The sequence below is a fragment of the Phoenix dactylifera genome, chromosome 3, assembly GCF_009389715.1.
Source record: "Phoenix dactylifera cultivar Barhee BC4 chromosome 3, palm_55x_up_171113_PBpolish2nd_filt_p, whole genome shotgun sequence".
Lineage (NCBI taxonomy): Eukaryota > Viridiplantae > Streptophyta > Magnoliopsida > Arecales > Arecaceae > Phoenix > Phoenix dactylifera.
In genome coordinates this window covers 19238050-19263525 of record NC_052394.1, presented here as the reverse complement: position 1 = coordinate 19263525, position 25476 = coordinate 19238050, and the positions used below count along the sequence as shown (strand labels likewise).

The 25476-nt window shown below is 38.5% G+C and overlaps 1 protein-coding gene across 5 annotated transcripts; it reads right to left on the bottom strand.

The window, feature by feature from the left end:
- Positions 1-769: 769 nt before the first annotated feature.
- Positions 770-24418, bottom strand: LOC103706247 (DEAD-box ATP-dependent RNA helicase 20-like). 5 transcript variants are annotated; one of them, XR_005511184.1, is made up of 15 exons: positions 24064-24418; positions 14281-14373; positions 13996-14160; positions 13746-13841; positions 8597-8671; positions 8008-8169; positions 5688-5768; positions 5390-5488; positions 3598-3693; positions 2640-2771; positions 2468-2542; positions 2168-2257; positions 1954-2013; positions 1363-1620; positions 770-1178 (listed from the first exon to the last, which is right to left on the bottom strand). XR_005511184.1 is itself a non-coding variant. In XM_039124901.1 (14 exons), the coding sequence occupies exons 1-14, from the start codon at positions 24382-24384 to the stop codon at positions 1444-1446; spliced, it is 1737 nt and encodes a 578-aa protein (XP_038980829.1). In that variant the 3' UTR covers positions 1190-1443. The 5 variants fall into 5 exon arrangements, 1 of the variants encoding a protein (XP_038980829.1); XR_005511183.1 differs by having other exon boundaries at positions 1954-2028; positions 24064-24384; XR_005511186.1 differs by having other exon boundaries at positions 1954-2028; positions 14281-14402; positions 24064-24280.
- Positions 24419-25476: the final 1058 nt, after the last annotated feature.

The following is a 25476-nucleotide window of genomic DNA, read 5'->3' as shown; positions in this document are numbered from 1 at the left end:
GATTCCACTACAACTAGCCCTGGTCATTATTAAAGCAACTTGAATACATAGCCTTACAACAACAAATGCAACCTTTTCCCATAAATATGGGGCTGGCTCTAGAGATTCTTTTATGGCAAGAGGTGCTATATATCTCAATGCATCCTATAGCTAAATCCATTTCTTACAGGCAATCTGACTCGATAAATAATGCTTCCAAATCAAAATTTGGAAAGGATGAGGATGCATCTACCCGTCCGTGCGATTCTTATTAAACTTCTAAAGATTAAGCATAATTTTTTTAATTATGGACAACGAGAACATGGTCAGAAAGCAACGAAAAAGACCAATAGTTTCAAAAAATTATTTGGCAATGTCTAGACTTTGACCGATCTATGGTACGGCTTGGATGTGTGAAAAAAACCACATAAGTCTAACATATTTTTTTAAGGTTATATTCCAGAAAATTACTTCATAATCCTGCATTGGATTGAATGACATGCTAATTATTGGACAGGACATTGACAGGATTGGCACATCAAAAGTACATGAGAAATTCTCAGAAATGAACCTAGAGAATGCAAAACAGCATGACCTTGAAGCATAACATGATATGACAGGAAGAAGCATCTAGATAATGCCAGACAAGTGAAGGAGACCAGCAAATACAAAATTCACCTTCAAGCCTCAACAAACCACATAAAGCATAAAGCAACAAAGGGTTGCAGGTCCTTTCAAAGTTTCTCTTCCCCCTTTTATTCTTTTATCACAACTAACACAGTAAAATAGCTTTAGCATGTATTCACATATGTTTGCCTTTATTGCAAATTAAAAATCAATATCTATACACTGTCATAAGTCATTTTAGCCTTCTGACACTGTAAATGGCATTTGAAATTTAGCTTCTAGTGGTTGTAAGTATTTCACCTGATATATGTCCTCTTGTTTTTGATAAGAAAACAATACTGATAAAAATAAGGAACATCCACTAACTAGAAGCCACAAAATCTGATCTTAGTAGCATCATTTAACCAACACCAGGAGAATTCCTCAACTTCATTGACTGAGTGACTACAAAAGGGAAAATATATCAATGCACTTACAACAAGCTGCTGTCAGTTTCAACGCCTAAGGCACTGTATCCCAAACTCACAATCATTATATCTTTTAACTAGGCATTAGCCCATCCAACAAAACAGCTGTAACAATATAACGAAAAAACAAACATGTTAGCATAAGGCATCAGCTTAACTTTGCACAAATTTCTTCAAAGAGAACTTTATGGTTACAGAAAATAACCCCTTGAATCATCAGATATATAGATGGAATATAAGAAAGCAAATAATATTTTTTGAAGGATGGATGCCCATTCAATATGCTTACTTGTTTTGAGTTTAGAGCTCTGAAGATAAAACTTGGTGATATAGTTGATCCTATGAGGCATGCAAGGAAGGAGATACCCCCTTAATCATTCCATGCACCATCTGCGGCACCTTCTTTCTTGACGGATGTTGTGGTCAGCATATACTGATATTTGTCCTCAATATTTATGGATGCAGTACCATTCAATGAGAGCCTAGACAATGCAAGTCTAGCTTCTCTATGCAGAGTTACTGCTTCCCTCTCCTTGTTCCTTGCAATCTGAGCAAATTTCAAAAGCATAGCATAAAGCAAATCAACCAAACAACTTAGAAAAACAGGAAGAACATCATAATACAACATAAACAGCGTTCATCTATTCAAATTTGAAAATATAATTTTTTTAAGAAAGGTTTAACTTGTCTAATTAAACATAGGCAGGTCTCAACTATCTTGCTTTTATAAAAAAGAATATTTAAAAAAAAACATCTAAGCAACAGAGTTAGCGAATCAAGGAAACTCCAGAACTTGGATGATTTAATGATGGAAGTTAAGCGCAACAAAAATTTTCCCCGTGTACTCTATCTTTGAGATAAGATAACCATATGATCATACCTTCCCAGTTGCATATGCAACAGAGTTTCCAGATTCCATGTCAGCAATGGCTTTCCTTATCTGAGCCACAAGGTACTGAAGAATCACAGAGAAGATTGAGCAAGAGGAGTCGCTTATTTGTGCTCAGATTAAATATATTGCACTAGCAGAAATAACACATAAAAGCAATGATCACAGGACAAAAATAAACAGAAGAGAAGCAGCAAAGGCAGACCATGTCACGATCAGTGTAAAAGGATGTAGCTCGACCTATGGAACCTGCACGACCCGTTCTTCCAATCCGATGGACATAATCCTCCATGGTCTGTCAATTACATAGGGTAGATTAAGAGCACCACTCAAATACGGATGAAGACTTGGAAGAGAAAAGGACACACAGCTAAACCATATAGCATGGTACTATTCTTTTCTCCAGAGAAAAAAGCATACAATAATTTCCATCTCATCATCGAAACAAGTATAATAAGGGTATACAACTTCTTGTTACAGTTTAGAAAAGATCAGCATCACATACCCTCGGAAGATCGAAGTTGACAACATGAGCAACTCCTGTAACATCTAGACCACGAGAGGCAACATCAGTCGCAACCTACAAAATATAGAAGCTACATGGAATAAATCAAGGGGAGACAACTACGAATTGAAGATCATATGAGAAAGTCAAGGTGCACTGCACTCAAAGTTACCAAAATGTTGGCAGAGCCCTTCCTAAAATCACGAAGTGCTGCCTCTCTTTCGCTTTGAGTACGACCACCATGGAGGACAACTGCATCCAAACCCTGGGCTACCAATGCTTCTGCAACTTCTTTACATCTTGACTGATGGATAGCAAGGTCAAGCCAATGAAAAGTGTGATAAGTCTAGAAATTAGAGCCGTACACACTGACGAGTATTCTAGGTATAAGCATCAATTATGATATATCCAGAAAATAAAAATTGCTCTGTGATGATAAGCACCACACTAACAGTAACAAGCATTCAACATAATAGATTTCTTAGAAATTATTATTTCAGAACCCAGGCCTACTCTCAAAAATTTCCTTGGTCCAAAAGGGCACCCCTGTACTTCGTGAAGAAATGCATATCATGAGGGGATAACAGACCAGCATGCATGAACCAGAAAGTACTAATCACTACACTGATATTACCAGGAATACACATAACTAAAATCAGCTTTCATAGGGTGAAATTAAATTTGTTAATGGACATGGTGCTGTCCAAATTCATCACTCTAAACAATTCAACAGATGCAAAGTATACAGTACATAAATATCCGTCATGAACTTTGAACATGCTACAATAATAAAAAGAATGAAGCATGAAGATGGATTTAGCAGTAACCAATCTTTTGAAGAGAGCAATAAGATCCACAAACTTGCGCAAGTAAGACTTCTCAAGCACAACCACAAGAACATATTTTGTTTTAAAAGGCTTCAATTTTATTCTCATCTATGAGAAGTTTTACTGAAACATAACTGATAAGCCTTACCTCATTGAACTGGTTAATGTAACAAACAAAAGAAAATTATAACAAATAATTCAAAATTTGAAAAGATTTAGCAGTTCTGATGCATGAAAATGCAAGATTAAGTTCCATCATGTACAAACTCGAATCAAGAAATAAACATGTGCAACCATTAGTACCTTTCTCTCAACAAAAACGATGGTAAGAGGATAGGCATGACCAAAGTTTTCAGCTTGAGATGCCTCATCCACAAGCAAAGCCAGAAGATGATCAATCTAGACAGGGTTTGCAATAATACTTACATCACAAGTAGAAAGAATAAGAAGTATATCTCAGGAACAATAATTTTAGCATATTCCAAAGATTATCTCGAACAAATAATGTATAAAATGACACAAGTTGTCTATAGAAAGGATATCATAAACTTCGCGATCTTCTGGTACTTTAGTTAAAAATCAAACAGTAAAAAGAAATCACATGATCAAATATTAGAGCTACAGAGTGTATCAGGGAAAACAAGATAAAGTACTACTGGCCAAATAAAGGGGCTCAATAAAGAAGCAAAATCATCAATATGCATGATTGCTAAGTTGAACATTATGCATTCATACATCTAACATGTGATGATCAGAATAAAGGGTGGCCCCATGTATGTGAAAGCAACCACATACATATTTTCTTATTGGCCTAATGTTTGGTTACCTTAAACTTATAAATTATGCATAACATGTTCAAATAGGATTGGTTGTGATAGTATATCCAAATAGCATTGGTTAGTGATAATTGTACAGGACAACAAACAAAGATAGTATTAGTTGCTTTAAGAAAAGAAAATCAGCTTTGAGATACATTTACTTACACAGACGTTCTTGATGAAATTAGAAAATGATAGCTCTCATATGGAATGGACAAGGTTGGTGACATCAGGCTATTCTTAAACAGAATAGATGTCTGGTTAGGGTTTAATTGACAATGGAGGCATATTCATAAAGTTCGGTAACCATGTGATAATATCATTTCTTTCATCTTCAAAAAAATGTTATTGTACAAACTTTCAAAAGAATATCAAGTGACAGCAATAAAGATCATGAAATTTTCTTGCATGTCAATGAGTGTTACTGGACACCTTTAAGATTTCAAGAGTTCTATTACTTCTAGCCACTTGAACATGCTATAGACAGCACAGCATTTTTAGGCACCCTGAAATGGAGTGTCTTGCTTCCATCAGCCAAAAGTGTCAACAGTAAAATTTATGACACTTTATTCTTAATTAATTCAAGTATCAAACAATAATTGCCAAAGTGTCAAGACACCTCTATATAAGTGTTATATTTCTTCATTTTCATTAATGAAATATGTGTTTAAAATGCAATTCTTTTTATACCTATCGCTTTTAAACAATACCTAGTCAATTTAAACTAGCAGTCGCCATAGGTGCCTGCTTCTTTTGTTAAATTCTGTGAAAATGGAAGCTTCATAGATAATTGCATGAATGGTGACATCATAATTATCCACCAACTTATTTATCCTTAACCATAGCATTAATAGTATCATTTGAAGTGTAGTTTCATTGTGCGATACTAACACTAGAGGCTCATGCAATGCCACATAGAACTGAAAGGCCTGCAACATAATGGTTAAAAAGAAATGCTTAGTTAAACATAAGGTTGGTAAGGTTGCATAAAGCAAACTTCATGACAATGTATAATCAGCTTATAACAATAAAAACTTGTTTAATCCTAACCACCCAGCTTTATCAGATAGGTGGAAATATCATTGGTTTTCTGGTTGCAAAAAGAATCCCAATCTGAGACTTTTCAGGCACAAGAAAAATCAATAAAATCAAAATCAACCAACAGGGTGATAGGAAAAAATTGGTTTTAAGGCAAGATGAACCTCAAGATTCAGGAATCAGAGACAAAGCAAAAATATTTGTCTATAGCAATTGCCTAACAAACAAGATAAGCTAACCTTCTCGCTTTCAGCAACCTTCTCCAAAATTTGAGATACATTGGCAGTTGGGCTACTCACTTTTCCTACCTTTATTTGCACCGGGTTACTTAGGTATTCCTACAAGTTGCATCAAACAAGAGGTCATGAGTATTATAAATATAGCATCATCTATTAAAAATCAAACCAAATTGGTGGAATCCAGTATCTAAGTCACAATTAAATTAAAACAAACCAAAAATGCAGTCCATTAAACAAGGTATAAATCTTGACAAAAAGAACCTCATTTTAAGGATCCAACAGCAGCCTGTCAGGTTACCTGAGCAAGCTGTTCAATTTCTACGGGCATAGTTGCACTAAATAACAGCGTTTGGTGCTTTCTCGGAAGATTACACATCACCTAAAATGAAGAAAAGTAAATTTAGAAAAGGATGCCAGTTAACCTGCCAAAAATCTACTGCAAAACCAAGAGAGTTTGTAAGTTGTAACACTTTCAACAGAGAAAAACAAGCGACCTTGCAAAATGTAACTGAAGAGAGATGTAGAACAGCTCTTTGAAGAATAAAAAGTTTGTCATTATAGAAAAAGAACTTTTAGGTTCGATGCATGACAAGAAATTTTTTCACAGCGTAAGAGCTGATGATCCGAACAGCACGAATGAAACAAGGCAATTCTGAATGCTTGGCACATAGATTGACATTATAAAGTAGTTTTCAAGTATAAGATAGTTGTAAATGTTGCACACACGACATATCAACATTCAAATTTTGAAATGATCCAAAGAATACAAAGAAAGAAAAGTTTGTCATTTGAGCATAAGCAAGCATGTCAATCTAGTAACCATAACTGAAATTTAAAAAATATATAAGAAGAAAAAAGTGGATCAAAACAATCCAGAAATTAAGCCTGACAGCAGAGACTAGAAATTAAGAATACATTCTGTTAAACTTGCTCCGAGAAACAGAAATGATCAGTGACAACTAAAAACCAGTTTGGGAAGTAGGTTGTCCGTTCCCTGAAGATTAGTTGAATGATATAGGCGATGAACTTCCCTCAAAAATAGGTACAAGATGTAACAGTTCACCCACTCGAGATTCCTATATGAAAGAGGTATTCAAGCTTGAGCCAAGCTTAAGAGTAGGTTTCAAGCTTGGCTCGGTTATCTCAGCTTTCTTACCAAGCTGAGCCAAGCTACTATTCATACTTACGAGCTCCACGTATTAGCCTCACGTATTCAGGCTCTGCTCATTTATTAGTCAAGCTTTTAGATATGCTTTAACTCAGCTCATTTCCTAGCTGAACCAAGCTCAAATGAGCGTATTTCTGAGCTGAGCTCAGGCAATCCGAACTTGTCTGCCTACAGCCCTATGTAATCGAATACTTCTTTAAGAAATTCACCTTCCTTTCAATTTTCAAGATTTCAAGAACGTCAATCAGCATTTCCAGCTCTTCTTAAAAAGCATAGCTGGTATGCAGGCAGTTAAGGGACTGCATAGCACATAAGTAGTATGCAGGCCATGTACAATTGGCATTTAAATATTTAGAGATAAACTAACATATTAAATACAATAAATAATAATAGCATTATTTTTTATAAATAATAGTAGAATCTAGTAGTAAATTCCACAGGAACAATTATAGAATAATTAATGCATTAACAATAACTAATATACACATCCGGTCCATCTGAAAACCACATCCAGCCCAACCATCAATTTGTAGTTTTGTACACGTCCTACTTTCATCGAACTGCATAAGAGTGGCCACATATGTGTAACACAATGCTTAAAGGGCCACATATATAATGCAAATTAGGCTACAATTGCAGCCACAAATTCTAATCCTACTGTCTGCTACTAGCAAACCATCTTTTCGGCCCATATGCGGCCCGGATACATATAGTAACCGCATATAGGGAATTCAGTACAATCAGGCGATAGCATACGCATATGCAGCCAAATATGTGGCCTCATGCACTGCATTGTAACACTGTTTCAGAATGCTCCTATTGTTTTTTTTTCTTTTTTCTTTTTTGATGTTAATATAGATCCAACACCAGTTCTCTTTTAGACAATATTCAAAGCTGATATTGCTCTATTGACTTCTCATTTCCAGATCATCATGATCTTTGACTAGAAAACAAAAATAGCATTCATGTATCTCTGACTTGAGATTCGTCAACCACCATGTAGGCACACTAGTCTTATCATAATTATTCTTCCTCTAAGACACTCCAAAAGACCATGTGGGGTCTCTTGCAAACAACCTTACGTCTTTAGAAATCCATAAGCATGGAGCATCCATAGCAAAGAACAATTCAATTAGGGTATCTGCAGAAATCATCTAAAAAAACAATCTCATATGATTCAATATTTTAGTCATTCAAAAATCACAGGAATTTTTATGTATATGCAAAACAAAGCAGCAGATGCATTGATGTAATGGCCCTCCCCTGTGACATAAGCATATCCTTCTGGTACTATATATAGAGTCTAGAAAGATAAGATGGCCAAGGGAAAAGGTGAATGAAAAAGAACAATGATAACAGGCAGGACAGTGTCTCACTTTTACAGATTGCAAACATATTGCAGCAAAAAAAAAGGGAAAATACACAGTAGAAAGACTAGAAATTCTTTTACCTCTCTAATTTGTGGTTCAAAGCCCATGTCTAGCATTTTGTCAGCTTCATCTAGGACAATAAACGAAATCCTTATGAGAGAGGTGTTTCCTTGTTGCAAATGATCAATAAATCTTCCAGGCGTAGCAACAACAACATGCACTCCTGCTCGTAGCTCAGACCTCTGCATTAGCAATAGACAGCAGCCGTATAACATTAATTCAGAAGCCATTTAGGACTGCTATTCAGAAACTCCGAGGTTTTTCAGATGTTTATCAGAGTTTTAGGCACATACAGCAAAAGTAAAGGACATTGAAATGCATCAAAATAAAATATTAAATGCGTGCACAAGCGCATGCAGGCATACATAGACGCCATACGGTATTCACTCCTAGTATATATTGAACTGTCCTTGTAATTTATATTTGTAGTTTGCTTTGTTGGCAGTTAATAAGTCTGTTCCATATCACAACTTCCACTTTGCTCAGACACTAGGCTCTGACAAACCAAGATGCTAATAAGCAAATTGACATTTTAAAGCACTAATATGATATGAGCGAGCTATCTAAAGTCAATAGCGGTAAGATGTGTACAGAGTTACACGGTTACACCTGTTCTGAAATGTTTGTTCCTCCCACAACTATGGCTGTTCTCAATGCTTCCAGAGATCTACTAAAAGCCTTAACCTGCAAACAATGACAAACAGTTGCACATATAATTAGTAGTAGTGCGAACTCAATGTCCTATTATCTTAAGATTCAAAAGCAATCTGTGTCGCGTGTAACATCAGTAGCACCCAAGAAGGGTGCCGCTTTCTCTGATATTCAGAAACATATAAACCCTACGTGTAAAAGACAAGATGATAATAATGCTAGGAGTGATATGCATACATGTCTATGCATGCATGTGGCTGCATGTGTTCCAGTTGTTGCTCATATGAATAGAAGAAAGACCTAAGAGTTCATTGTATAGTTTGCTTTGATTAGACTGCATAGCTTAATAAAAAAGGCAATTTATCTATATACCTAGGAGCGAATCATGAAAAAAAACAGAACTGAATGATATTTACAAGCAAAAACATTATAATGCGGGGAAAAAAGAAGTTGACTAAATAGTAATATTATGAAAGAAACAATCACAAGTTGTACTGAAGAACAAAACTGCTGAATGGAAAAGCAAGTCCAAGTCAGCTAGCACTATTGGCTAAACTTTGCATATACAGTAGAGTATTAAGGTCAGATGACACCATCATGAAAAGTAACATCAAGGTTAAATAAACCCAGCTGTATTATATGGATTGGAATTCTTAGAAAGGGCATTATATATAGAATTGTAGAGCTGATATTGCTGATTTGTGAAGGTAACACGAGATTCTAAAGAGATTGGATAGCGAAGCAAATTCAACACTGAAGCTATCACCTCATCAATTGGGATTTCCATAGAGAGTACAAAATCAGCAATAAGTGAAGCCATCATTTATAGTAAATAATTAGCATTGAGGTTAGTGCATCCTCCATGCAAAAATGTTCTAAATCTGGTGATCCAGATCAAATCATTATGACAGATAGGTCGCTGGTTTCTAGTTTGACCACTGGTCAACTGCAAGTTGACTGGTCAACCCAATTAGTATACACTTCTCCAGCTTTCTCTCCACTTTCCCCTCAAACACTGAACCAATCCCATCATTTCCCCTCATCTTCCAAATCAAACCGATCCCTCCATCCCCCCCCCCTCCCCTTCCCTTCTGGTGTACTACCACCTGGAACTAGATAAATGAGAGGATGAGATCACTACAACCCACCGCATCTAAATTGTGCCACACCAAGGGCATTAGCTACCAGTCATCCCCTCCCTTCTTGCATGATACAGTCATGCAATGTCAAACAGTCACAACACCCCTCATCGTCTTCTACCATGGGGAACATCCATGGCGGCAGGAAAGCTTCCTCTATGGTGTAGGTAATAATTAACCTTCATGAGCTAAACCCAATTCAACCAAATGATTCGAACAGTTGAACCATGAGAGTTATTGGATCGAACGGATTTGGGGGTTTGTCGAGTTTGATTCAACCTGAACCACTAAGGTTGGTGGGTACCAGATAAGGCTGCCTGGTCAACCCAGGTGAGTCAACCAAGGTTCAGAAAACTGCGCCATATCATACATGGATGATTTTAGTGGGGTTTATATAAACAACATGCTACTACAACAAATAACATGAAAGGCTTCTACAAACCCATCCTAAGTATCTTATAGCAGCTAAGAAAAAAAAATGCTAGCAAAGTTCCAAGTTATAATTGGGCAAAGACAAGTCAGTTCTCCCACAAAAGTATCATCGCATGTTGTTCCTAGCCCAACATAAAATTCTACAACACAACCCAACACTACTGAAACTCCTCTCATGTTGCAATGGTGTGACTCAAAGCAAGGCATACCGGTCGCCTACCGAACCAGTACGGTATCGGTTCGGACATGTTTGAACCGGTACCGAACTGGCAAACAAAGAGGTGCGGAAAGAAAAAAATGAGTCCGCACGCGCGCCCGCATTAGATGCCACAGAGTGGCTTAAATGCCACTTTGTGGCATTAAAGGCCCCGCGCAGGGAGTCGCGCCACAGAGTGGCTTAAATGCCACATTGTGGCATTAAAGGCCCCGTGCGGGGAACCGCGCCCGCGCAGTGCGGTTCCCAGCGCGAGGTGCGGTTCCGGGCTTGCGCCCCAGTGGGCATGCTGCCCCACGCGCAGAAACACACATGGGTGTGGTTCCTAGCGCCGCACGCCCCGCAGGCGCGCTGCCCCGGTGCGAACCAGTCCATTTTCTACAGCCAAACCGGACCGGTCAAGGACCGAACGGTTCAGCATACCATGCTTCAAAGCATTATAGCAGCAAGTTTGATCTTAATTTATGGCAATTCCTACAACTGTCAAAAGTGTCGCCGATGTGCTCCACCTGGGCAGCACCATTTGTAAAGCTTTATCTTACCCTACAAAATGACATAATTTAGATCTAGATGTAAAGCTTTTGATCACCAGTGGTTGCATCAACACCCTTTGCATTTAAAATTTCTGCTTCAAATAGCAATCTAATAGCAAGTTTTAAAAGTTGATTACATTCCCTTCTCATGCCTCCATGGTCATTTCTTCCACAGTTCAGCATTTAAAATAACTACTTCACTAATGTAGCTTCACTTCTCATTCAATCCCAACTTTAGCTTTCACCATTATTAAACCACAACTGAACCCATAGGGATGTCTCTCCCTTAGCCAGAATGGATCGAGGATCCTTCTTGGACTTAGGAATAAAAGAAACTGTGTGAGCTTAGGCATGAAGCCCTCAGGCCGAGCTCGGCCTGAGAATGTGAAGCCTAATTGAGTTTTAAGGCCAAGCCAAGACTAAGAATAAAACAAATACGAATTGGGTGGCACTCTAATCCTAGCCCATAACTGCCACGAAATCAAGCTTGCACCAAGTTTTAGGCATTTTCATGCTGGGCTGAGACCAAGCTAAGGTTCCAACCTATATTACCTAGACATTTCATTTTTAAGCTATCTGGAAATGTTGACACTTTCGGATACTTGGACACAGCATGACACAACATAACTGGACACTCAACTTTGAAAAGTCCTTTCGTTATCAACAAAAAGTGTCCAACACTTGGAACCTATTTTTTTGAGTGTTATGTAGGAGAGTCAGTTTTAAGTGTCAGGACATTTTAAGTAAAATGTCCTAAATGATATATGGACACTTCAACTGAAGTGTCCTTATATTTTTAATATAAATGAAGTACATCAACGCTTTAAGCAAAGTGTCATTATATTTTTAATATAAAATTATCATAGTTATATGAACACTTTTAAGTATTCCAATTAAGATTCGTCGTCTCGGACTCTCGGTATCGGACCTCGTACCGTGCCACACTAGCATAGCATCGGTACGGTACAGTATGAAATTATTTTGGCGTACCGAGTTGTTGGCGGAGGCCTGAGGGGCCGAGTCAACGTTGGCGGAGGCCTGGAGGGCCGAGTCAGTCCTACCGCCTGCCAACGTGGATGCGCTGGAGGAGTAGGGTGGGTTATACCACTAGGGGGTCCCTGAACCCACTGGCGAGGCCCTGTCGGAGTCCGGAGTTGGGCGAGGCTTGGTCGGAGTCGACTCATGGCGCTATGGGCCCCTGCGCTAGTTTAAGGAAATAAAGTTGCGCCTTCACTAACACCTGCGGGTTTTGGTGTAATGGTAGCGCTTGATCCTGACAATTGGTATCAGAGCAATAGGTCTCGAGTTCGAAACCCAGGCATTACGTGGGGGGGGATTGTTGGCGGAGGCCTGAGGGGCCGAGTCAACGTTAGCGGAGGCCTGGAGGGCCGAGTCAGTCCTGCCGCCTGCCAACGTGGATGCGCTGGAGGAGTAGGGTGGGTTATACCACTAGGGGGTCCCTGAACCCACTGGCGAGGCCCTGTCGGAGTCCGGAGTTGGGCGAGGCTTGGTCGGAGTCGACTCGTGGCGCTATGGGCCCCTGCGCTAGTTTAAGGAAATAAAGTTGTGCCTTCACTAACACCTGCGGGTTTTGGTGTAATGGTAGCGCTTGATCCTGACACGAGTGCCGGTGTACCATCGGTACCGGTATCGGTACCAGTACCGAACCGGTATGGGTCGGTACGTCCGGTACCGTCCAGTTTGGTACGGTATAGCATACCATGATCCCAACACATATTATTAAGTGATTTAAAAAAAATAGTGAGTAAATTAGGCAACTTGCAAACTCAAGGATATTACATTGCATTCATTTGTTAGATGGCGTCTATGATTCTAAGTTTCTCTTTTGTCAAATAATCATCGAAACAAAAACATTGTGCATGTATACAACAAATGTCGTGTCCCCATGCTAGGTTTTTAGATGCTGCTGTGTCTGATTCTTGAGGACACTTTGACACTTGGCAACCCTGCCAAGTGTCTACATAATAGTAGTTCCAACACGTGCCAAAATTGAACATGGGATGGCCAAAGTCAGCCCACAGACACCACTACTAGCCCATTTTGCTGTAACTATCTACAGTTGAAGCTATCCAAAATGCCTATAGAGATGAATTGTAATGGTATGTAACATTACATGTGAAATCCCAACACGACACTAAGCTTCTGGATCCTTGACTGATAAAATACTCCTAAATTATGACACTATTACCAACCCAAACCCATCTAATTTTAATTTTTTTTTGAAATTTGGCAATACAAATATGGTCTAATTCTTAATGTTTCTAAAATCTGAAGTTTATCGCCATATATTGCAGATTTTTAAGAAATAGCATTACTTAGTATGACTGCTAGACTTTTTTTGAAAAAAAAGCAATGGAAATATGGCCTCTATGAAACTAGACCACAATCAGAACACATCCGATAAATATATGGCGATAAACTGCCACTAATTTGGCTTGCTTGATAGCTTATAGCTGAACCAGCCTCTCTTGAGTTTAAGCCTGAACTATCATGCATCAATCTCTCAAGCAACCCATATTAAAGACTAGAACCCCCTCTTCACCCTATAGAAACTCCCTCTCCACCTCAATTGGCTGCTACACGCTAACAACCAATTCATTATTAAAAAGAAGCATGAAAGTGCATTATGTGCAAATGTATCTCATATCATCATAAAGGTAGGACTCAATACAAACTGTGACTATCGGAGCACAAGTGACAATGTAATCGTGCTGTCTCCTAATTGAAATGCAGTAAAATCACCATTGATAAAGGAAATTGTGACAGACCTCTTTTTCTATTTGCTGGGAAAGCTCTCTTGTGGGAGACAAGACTAATGCTAATGGTCCATCTCCATGCCTGAGAGGTGGTTGAGCCAAGCAATGCTGTAAAAAAGTGCAATAACTAAAGCAAATGCTCTTCGGAAAAAATAAAGATCCAGAAATGTACAATAATAGAATAAAATAAACTATATTGAACAGATGTACAACATAAAGAAGCACTAGTAATTTTCATGAGCAGAAAAAGAACTGTTGCTACCTGAATCATGGGAATAGTAAATGCAGCAGTTTTCCCACTCCCGGTCTCAGCACAGCCTAGAAGATCTCTCCCACTTAGAGCAACTGGCATGGCTTGTGCCTGAATAGAGGTTGGTCTTGTGTACTCATGAAAAGCAATATCTTTCATGATGCTTGAGTGCAAACACTGAAGGCAAAATAGACAAGATGTTATATAAATTACCCAACAAGGCAATTTAGTCTTAGTCTTCCATATAACTAAATAAAATTTTAGGGAACACTCAGAGGCAAACATAGGTATAGTTACCATATCATTAAATGATTCAATGGGTGCAGCCGCAGGAAGGGAATCAGGAGAAACTGTAACATCAACATTTAGCCGCAACCTAACCTCTTCAATCTGGAGAAAGTTGAGATACATCAAATCCACTGGATAAAAAGAAAAACGAGATACTTAGTTTAGGTTTATGTAATTTCCACCAGCTCACTGATTTTATATGGGAATTGATTAAAGATGAAAAAGCAACATTAGGAGCACAAGTTTGAACATCAAGTCTGAGCAACCCTAAATAGGCTACTTATGTTGACACCAATCTTCTCCACAAAACAAAATGGAAATTTTACAGCAAAGAGTTCACTTGTATATCACTCTCCTGATATAAACCCCAACATAAACTAAGCCATATCAGTTAATATAAGCAATATGTGTCACGCCCCAAATCCAGGACATAACATGGCCGTGCTACCAAGGGGTACAACCCACGACAACACGAAACCAAACATTTCATTTAACTTTCAAGTTCATCTCAAACAAAATATAATAAATAAAAGTCCAATTTCATTATCCATTAAATGCAACCAATACTGGTTTAGAGTGTCTAAATTCAAATAATAATACTAAACCCATAATCCTTAATATTCAGAAAATCATTAACTACAAATTCATAGTCAATTTAAAATACTAAAATTCTTCTACAAGATCGTCAAGCTTTCTAGCGCGAACTCCAAGCTTAGACCATCCTTCGTTTCTATCAACCCTATTCATCTGAAGAGGAAAAGATAAAAATAGAGATATAAGCGGCACAGCTTAGTAAGTAAATCTTACTCTACCTTATCGGATCAAGTATAAGTTTTTCCATATCAATGCATCATTTAAGAAAAATAGTGGATATTGCAAAATAAAGCATTTCATAGTATAGTATGTTCAAACAAATCATAAAGCCAATTGTGTATTCATAATTCATAAATATGGTTCCAAGTTCATTTTACAAATAAATTCACAAATCATTCTTCTGCCATTTAGCCATATCATAGTTCAAAATATTGCTCACAGATATTCATACTACAATCACTTTATACCCATGACAGGGTATGTGTTCATAATCGACATAGATTCTTATTTCATATGCCAACTTTATGCCCGCTAGCAGGGCATGTGTTCGTATGGATGTTAGCTTCGGATGTCGATTTTTCCAATTCTAGGGATCATATATATTATATAGCTATCTGAGAGCCTTTAGAAAACTTAAATTTTTTTCTTAAAATACATACATATATAGACGAAAAATACTAAATGGCATAATCAAATTCATATCTCACAAACAAGCTATTTTCGTTAAAAATATTTATGAAAATATTTTTCATAATAAAGCAAGATTTTCATAACACATATGATGATCCATAATTTTAAGAAAGCATGATATCTCCACAAGCAAACTTTATGCATGAAAAACATGATAATTTAAAAAATAATAAGAAGTGCACAATTTACTTCTTTCGTCTTAGACCGTCTAACTTTACTAGGCAAATCAATTAACCCTACGTAAAAAAATTAAAAGCGAAATTAATTTCTATTCGATGATTTAATAGGATTAAAATAATAAAAAAAGAAGATGGTTGGTTGAGTGACAGTGTTCGGTAGCTCTAGGCAAGTCAGGTCTAAGCAACTCGATCAATGAATCATGGAGTATAGACTCGATCAGGGCCAAGGTCTTTCGATAGAATTCATAATTAGTAGGTTCTAGGGACACTTAACATGGTCGGAGTAATCGGTCTAGTAGGCAGTCCGAGCACCAAGGCAGATTAGGGCCTTTGCAGGAATCAGCTCGGGTTCATAGATCAGGTCGACAGGACCCTGTACTGGGATCCATAGATCTCCTAGAGAGAAAATAAGAGAGAGAGAGGGATGGGCTCTCTCTTCTTCTTTCTTTCTTTCTTTCTTGGTAAAGAGGGGAGAGGAAGGGAGGTGGGTTGGTGGCTGTCGTGGTCGTGGTCCGAAGTAGCAGCAGGCAGTGGTGGCGGCTAGCAGAGGGTGGCCGGCGACAGCGGCTGGCAGGTCGGATTCAGCCCAAAAGAGGACCGAACAAGGGGTCATTGCTCGGTCGATCTCGGATCCCAATCCGCTCACCGGCGTCTGGAGCTTCGGCATCTACCAGAAGTCGATGCAGGGGAGAGGCTGAGAGCTTCGGCGACAAGTGCTGATGGCGGCGGTGGTCGAAAAAGAAAAAAAGGATCAGTAAAAACAGAAAAAAAGCAGGGGGTCTGATTTTCGGTCGATTTTCGGCCGATTTCATGGTTGGCGGCCGTGTTTCGGGTCATGGAAAGAAGGGCAAGAAAATCACAATATTACCTCAGCTCCAAAGGCGTCGGCGACCCCAATTTCTGGCGAGCACAATGACCGGCAACTATGAACTCAATGGAAAAAAGAAAGGAGTGATGACCATCGGTTGAGGGATTGGAGGGGTGGGGAGGCGTTTATATAGAGAAAAATCGGCTCAAACATGGAAGGATTTGGCCTCCTTCCGTTTTCTCCTCCCGACGGAATCAGGGAAGAAGAGGACTCATGTTCGGAGTCCGATTCATTCTGCTCCCACGTGCACGGCCATGCGAGCCATTGCTCCCATGGGCTTACGACCCAACTCATGTGCAGGCCAGTGATGGGCCAGGCCAATCAAGTGGAACAGGTCCAGATCGAGACTTCACAATATAAGCATCGGTGCCAAGAACTCAAATTTAAGAGGTAAAAGAGTAGAATCTTTAAATAGAAACTTCTTGCACTGCCAAATTTGCAACTAAGTTACATAAAAGGGGACAAAAATTGCAAAAATTTTAGTCAAAATTGAGTACAAAAGCTTTTGCAACTTAAGTTGCAAGGTTGGAAACCTTTTCCATCCCATCCGATCAAGATAATACCCCCTCACCTTGCTGGCCTAGGTTGCAAACCTCCTCCCTGCCAGTGTGATCCCTCCCCCTCTCCAACGACCATTTCAGCCAGTCCCCTCCCTGTTTGGCAATTCCCCATCCTCTTCTACCTCTCTTCTACCTTTTCTACCTCTCTTCTACCGCCACCTCCCTCCATCACCAATTGCCCATCGTTGTCCTTCTTTTCCACCACAACCTCCTTCCTCTATCATCGACCGCCCATCATCTTCCTCCTCTTCCATCTCATCTCTTTCCCCCACTGTCCACCATCCTTGACTACTGTACACTACCATACTCTTCCCCTTCCACCATCAATCACCTTCTTGCCTCTCTTCCACCTCCTCCAAGGTTGTCAAAACACCTAGATGGTCCTAAAGAATGGCCCCCCTAAATGCCTAGGTGGCACACAAACATCTAGAGATAAAAATAACAAATTCAATGATAGTCTTGCATATTCAAATTATCACATTTATAATAAACCTACCCTCCGCCTAAACCTCTTCTCTTGCCACTTGCAATGGAGGGGAAGGTTTAAAGCTAAGTGATGGCAGCTTGTTGGATGGTTTTTATTGTAAAGATGAGGGAAGACCCAAGATCTACGCTTTGATCTTAGAGTAGTCTTAAAGTGCTCTAGGAAATACATAGGTACTCATTAATGTATCTCAAATTACTCAATAGTAAACACACTTCTTAAAAGATATGCAGAAAGATGGATGAAATTTACCAATAACATCAGAAAAGTTAGGCGCCCATTTGATGAAAAAGTGGTTGCCAAGAAACCAAGCACCTACCTAGGTGCCCAGACAGCTGCCCCCCGTAGCTACCTGGAAGGCGGCTAAGCAGTGGACTATCCAATCACTAGAAAAGACTACCTAGGACCAAGGCAGCCACCTGTGATACCCTTGACCTCCTCTCTCTCTCTCCCCCCCCCCCCCCACCCCCCCACCCCCCCCCCCCTCCCCCTCCCTCTCTCCCCCCAACTCCTCTCTTCCACCACCAGCAGTTGACCATCCTCTTCCATATCCTATCTCACTGGTGATCTAATCTCAACCATACAGCCAAACAACAGCAAATGCATTTGCAATTATAGTTGCAAGCAACCAAACAAGAAACAGTTACTGCAACTGCAAATAGATTGCAGCATTTCTATTTGCAACCACAAGTCCTCTTTACGTGCAAATGGATTTGCAGGCAACAACCAGCCCTTTAATTGTGCCGAGTCAGAAAATATCGCTTGCAAAAAGATTTCATGACTGTGGTCTAAAGCAATACATCATTCTCATCTAACTAAATAACATTAGATCATCATTATTGCCAAGCTCATCAATTATTGTCAACAATAATTGAAAAGACAATGCCACAGCCAAGGTGCACCATTGCATTAACAGCAGTGCGATGAAAATGCAAGTTATTTGATTTTCTGAGCTTTGAACTAAAAATTAGACTTGAAAAGCAGTAACAAGTTCAGAGATTGTCATGAAGACTATGGTTCAAGTAAGCTTAGCTGCTTGGTGTTGAAAACTGATATTGGCAAAACAAGAATAAATTCTGATGCACACATGTTTAAGTCAAAAACAACACTACAGGTATCATACATTTATCACAAAGTCAACTGATCAGAGGATGTTAACATGAATGTATATTCTTAGGTATCACACATTGATCACTAATACTGTGAATAGACATCAGAAGAGAGTCCTTAAGGCTGAACAACAAGCAGAGGTACATTGGAAAGAAGATAGGAGAATAAATTTTGATGGCTGGGTTATCTCCAACATAAGATTCAAAACAATATAACATAATGTCAATGGAATGAAAGGCTTTAACAAGTATAGAAAAGTAATGTAAGACTTGGAGTAGAGATGACCATCCAAACAAGATTAAGAAAAGTAAAACATTGAGGCATCATGAAGACCTTCAATAAATGTATGGACTTATAATATACTAGCAAAAATGTACATGCAAATGCACATGTAGACAGAAGAAATATAATAAAAAAACTGACAATAATTGAATTATGAAAGTTCACCAAAATTATACTAATATATTATTCCATAAAATCTTGTTAGAATTATAGTTTTTAAAATAAAAAATTTGACATATAATTATTATGTTGCATAAGAGGGTGGGCCTTGATGCAATAGTAAAGTAGCTCCATTGTAACTAAAGTGTCACAAATTCAAATACGGAAACAACCCACACCCATAGTGTGGGTAAGCGTACATCTGACCCTCTCCGGACCCCATAGCGGAAGGAGCTCATGCACTAAGATACCCCTTTTAATTGTTGTATTGCACAAGATCAAGCTACTCAATGGTATTATGCTACACTTATTATATAATTATATATGTATAGCATAACTTATACAATTATTACATAATAATTCATAGTGAAATTACAGTTTAGAGACATATTAGACCAAATGTTTGAATATTGTTATAGTCTATGTGAAACCTGTAATCTTTCAGAAGGCATAACTTTTCATAGAAATACCGGATTTTGATGATTTTGGATTTGTTGGAAAGGTCTTTTTGAGATCCATAATTGATATCTCACAGGTCTCGATGAATATCATATGGCTCTTAGGTCAAAACATGGCTGAAAAATATAGTTGTAAACTAAGGATGATTTTTTCCAATTTTCTGGAAACATACAACTTATTGAAAAATTTTGGATTTCAATGATCCTAGACTCATTAAAAAGAAATTTTCAAGTTTTACAATTGATATCTCACAGCACTCGGTGAAATTCCAGTATTTTATAGGTCAAAAGGTGGCTAGAAGCTATGGCTGAAATTTTATAACAATTTTCTTCCATTCTTTAGAATTTTGTTGATATTAGGAACCGTTTAGAGAGTAATTTTGATGGTCAGGATTTCTTCAATTAGATTCAAAGGCCCTGATTGCTTCTGGACAGAAACTTATTCATACTTTTGTGTATAATATAGATAAATTCATTGAGGAAGAATAATGCAAAATACAATAATAGCACCAGTCATAAGAAATATATCCATATGTTGGACAACACAGATTGTGCATATCCAATGATTTTCGAAGGTATGAGGACACTGAGATGGAGGCATGGCAAAAAAGAAGAAGACTAAATATATGTGTAAAGAGGATGTTTGGTAAAATGACAACTAAAGAGTGAGGAAGATCTTGATATAAATGGTAAAAGAGGCTTTTAAGTTTATACTGTAACAAAGATTACCATTTGGCTAGGAATTCAGTGGAAAATGGCATATAAAGCCAACTCACATATGAGGCCTAATAGTCATTTTTAGTGGTACAATGTGCCAATGAAACTTTATGTATGACTCCAATATCAATGTGTATGAGCAACTATGCAGCAAGCAGAAAAGGTTGAATTATAATGAAAGAATCTACAGATAAGATGAGTTTAGCAGATGCGAGGGCAGTGAGATAAATCTATTGCAGAACAATAAAAGATAATAAATTAAGGTTTCAGTATATTAAGGAAAACTTGAGCAAAACCAATATGGCAAAAACGTATATAAAACAAATAGTGATACTCAGATAATGTGCACAGAAATCTAAAATAGGGCCTTGAAAATAGTAGTGAGATGCTGATGCAGAATGAGTTGCTGAACAATTTCTCGGGCAAGAAGAAAACATGAAAGCAAATGCAGAGTTGTTTAATAGCTAACAGGCAACATATTTGCAGAATGGGGTTGTTCTTCATTTTTCTGAGTTGTTTGAAATGACCATAAGATATGATTAAAACTGAGGAAACATGTACAGTTGAATATAGTTTTTTTAACATCAGGTAAGCAGATGGAAATTATTTTGCACTGGCTCCAAGGCACAGAATATTGCTGCAAAATTTTGTAATAGAATTGCATTCCCTTGGCTTGTCTGCTTATCTATAGTGGCTAATGTATTTTCTCTGTATTCACTTTTTATCTCTTATTGATACAAGTATGCAGAAGCTTATTTAAAGCCATGAAATTTTTGTCGGAGTTCTTGCAAAACAGGTTGGTGCCACAGTGAGATCTTTCCATGATTTGATAGCATTCGAAGGTTAGATTGTCATTTGCAACATCATAAGCAAGATTCCAAAAAATATACACTTGATCAAAGATTTAAAACACATTGTTGGGAAAATCAGTGACCAGTGCAATAGATTAATGATGCAATTATAGGAACTTTTATGGGCATGGCCATCTAGGTCCCTGACATAATGACTAGTGCACCAACAGTGATTCACTATTAGTAGAATCATGAGGCATCATGAGAATCAAATCATGGAAATTAAGTGACAAAAGAAGAGCTTAGGAACAAGGAGATCGCAAAGAGATATATGGGAGATCATAGTGAAATAAGACGTGTAATTAAGTCAAACTTAAAAATACTCAAATTTAAGACGAATGCAAGAGCATTTAACAGGAAGGAGAAAAAGAAAGAAGACAAAAGAAGAAGCTTGTTTTTTGTCAAATTTGAACCGTCACTTGAAGGAAATCAATATTAGTGCAACCATCATGAACACCACTTGGAATAAAAAGCACCTACAAAAGCAATAACTCACGGAATTCTAAACAATTGCGTCCTATTAGCCATGAAGTTGCAGCAATATATTTTTATAATTTTTTTTTTCATCTTTGTACATTTGCTGGAAGCATAATTGAAACGTGCTGCTGATTATACAACAAGGATTTAGGTAATGTAACAAGCTCATCCATACTATATGGCACATATTATGCTGAACAGGTACAGACATGAATGTAATGTCCTTATATATCATGCCTACTAAGTTATACCATTGGCATCAATGTGTGCCAGCGAGCGCGGATCAATACAAGCAATCACATGCCCATTTTTTTGGTACTATTACACTTGGCACATAATTGAGGAGAACATAGCACACATGAAGCAATGTTATGTTTTACTGTGCAAGCCCATCACTGGCATGAGTAAAGCGTGTGGTATTTTAATCCGTGATATAGAATATATATAGATATATATACCGATTATACATCATTATCCAAGACCACATGACCATGCAACTAGTTAGAAGTTAGAACATATTACTATGAAGCTCACAGTCCAGTCCAAGTAGAGAGAAATTTGGCAAACTCCATAAATAAACCTAAACATAGAGCAACAGTTTTGTATTTTCTGCTTTGAGAACAAATTGCCCATGCATCAAAATGGAGTCCCCCCTTGAGGACTCGAATCATGACATCCTAGAGGATGATAATAGTGGTGCTCACTTTAGTGGTGATGAGAGTGATTAGGCCTATGGATATCGCGAGGAATACTCAATGAGATAGAGGATCATAAAAAGCAGGACAACTAAAGAAGATTCGGGCAGTACAATATTTTCCAGGCAAGATGCTCATGAACAAAAACATTATGATGCATAAATGAAGATATTGTTGCAAATGTGTAAGCATAATCTATTGATAGGAATGGAGAGGCACCCATCTTCCAACCAGTGGACGAGTTATGTGAAGCAAAATAAAAAGATGTTAAAAAAATCACCAAAATAATCTGTGATGCAGCTAACGATATCTGCCAAATGGCTAACTTTTTAGATCATTTTTGAGGCAATATGATTAAAAATTTACCCTTGTCCATGCAGAAGAGAGGGGAGCATCTCGCTCCAATTCTTCCCAGGTGGAGACATTATGAAGATTTCAAGAAAATAAGAGAGTATCTACTTTGATAGTCAAAAAGAAGAGATGGAACCCTCGGATAATCAGAATTAGCAGTTCAATTGAAGACATTAACCCATTTCAGTAAAGAAAATGGCCCAAATAAAAATAGAACCAAATATCCCACTACATGAAATAAAGGCAGCACTTTGGATCACTATATGCGCAAAGAGGATCACCAAATTCCCTGTGAGTTCGAGGTGGTGATTTCTTCTCTTAACATGCTCATGTGCTTTTTTTGGGGGTGGGGGGCTGGGGGCACGGGGTATAAAACAGACATTCATGCGCATAAATCCAGGCCTTTCTACTTCATCTTGTTTCCAATTATACCTGCTTTGACCTATGAGGACCATCCTGCATTACAAAAGGTCTGATACCATGATAAAATACGGGAAGAGAGAGAATATGTGAAAGATATTCGTTTATTCTCTGTACCTTGTATTCAGCGTCACAACAATATGTACATCAATAACAATGGGGCTAATAAGAAAAGTGTATCAAGACTAATAAGGAAATACAAATCATAATTGGACTAGTACAGTAACAATGGTAAATATGCTTAACAGCAATCAACACTCCCATTCAACTGCGTGAGAATGAGGCAACAAACTTGCAGGACAACATGGGTGACTAAAAAGCACAAGAGCTCGGTCAGCCTAACATGCTCAAGATGTCATCGGGGTTTGAACAAGATTACCCACATTTAGCAATGGAGGTGTTGATAAAATAATGGCATGTTCGAATGCCAAACAAACCTATTGTGAGAACAAATCCACCATGTTTATACGAGGCCAAAAAGACAGCCCATGCCATAACCAAAACCCAGCAAGCAAAACTCATTAAAGAAACATTCAAGAAGAGCATCGCCAAGCTCAATGAATACCAATGGACACAAAAAATCAAGAACTCTAAAAAGATTAATCATTAAAGCATTATCCAAGAGAATAAAAAACCTAATCTGTCTAAAGAACCCGAAAAAGAAGATAAAAAAGGGATCAAGAAACCTACAAAGCCTAATATGCAAGAAGGATACCAGTAAGCTCACGGAATTCCAAATATAATCCCAAAACATTAAGGCATTAACCCCAGAACCCGAGAATCTAAACCGACCAAAACCTTAAAATTCGTTCTGCAAACCAAAAAAATCGTGACCTAAGCGCAGCACAAATGGCTCCACTACAAGAAACATCCAGAAAGGAATAGTAAAACGAAGACCTGCTCGGGACTGAGGGCAAGAACACGATCAGAAGGCTCCCATTGCCCGAAGACGGGCTCCGGCACGGAGGGCGCCCTCGAGTGCTGCGACTCCAGGCGGCCGCCGTCGGCGCCAGGCCGGCGGCCGGGGGCGAGGAAGGAGGAGGCGGCCGCGGCGGCGCCATCTCCGGGGGTGGAGGACGGGAGCCTCCGGACGGTCTCCAGGGTTCCGGCGGAAGGCTTCGCGGTGGCGCTCCGGTGGTGCGGTGAGGGGATCGCCGCGGTGGCGGATGGAGTTGGAGTAGCTGCGGCCGCTCGGAGATGAGGCGGAATATAAGACATCCCTTTCGTCTCAAGCTGGTTTTCTTGGATGGGTTCGGAGATAAAACGAGGTCTGGAAATCTTCGCTCGTTTATATAGCAGGTTGGCGTCCAGGACGGACAAACGGTCCTCTGGCCGTTTGATTGGAATCAGACGGATGTTTGATCGGGTGGATGTTATTCTCGCTGTCGGTGTGCCATCGCTTTCGCTTGGCTTTAGCGTATAAATCACAAACGGTCATATTTTAATGGATATATTGACGAGAATCTTGGTAAATCACTCTGCGTGCTATGAGATGATGAGAGCTTCTAATGGACGGCTGGGATGTTACCATACAGTGGGGCAGTACTTGACGGGTGGCTGAGATATCGCGTTAGGGGAGATCAGGTTGATTTTGTTTTCTTTGCACGATGTCAGCGTGAAGGACCTGCGAGGACATGCAAGCCCCCAAAGCAACAAAACAAAGCAAACAAAGTTTTCGAAAACCAAATGCTTGTAGCTTAATTTCAATCACAATTCATAGAAATGGAGTAAAAACAAAGAGCAGGGAACATGGGAAGCCGATGAAAAATGAGGAGGAGGTGTGAATGATTAAACATCTAAGTGAACCAGCATTGGGATGTTCAAAATTTTGAATTGGCTTGTTCTAATTTCATGTCATATTATGTCTCAAATAATAACTTCTTGTCATGCTTGCCATATTAGTAATCATTGATCCATCTCTTAGATAATTATTAAAATAAAAAAATAAACATTGATAGCCATTTTAAATTCTTTATGGATAAGAGTGGCAATGCTTAATCCGTTTATTTAGAAAATTCAAAACAATGTTTCTTCCAAAGCATTGGCCGCTTTAATGGGATTTCTATTTTTTCCAAAACCAACATCAAAGTCATCATCTATTTCGTTTAATTGATGAAATGATAGGATGATGGAACTTTTAAAGATCAAAAAAAATAACTAAATGAAAACTGAGAGACTCGCGGATATTTTTTTAGAATTTTTTCTCCTAAATTGGCCGCAAAAATGGTTTGAGTTGAGATCTTCTCATATTCATAGTTGGAGTGGAGAGACCCAATTTGCCAATCATAGCTATCTATATGACTATATATA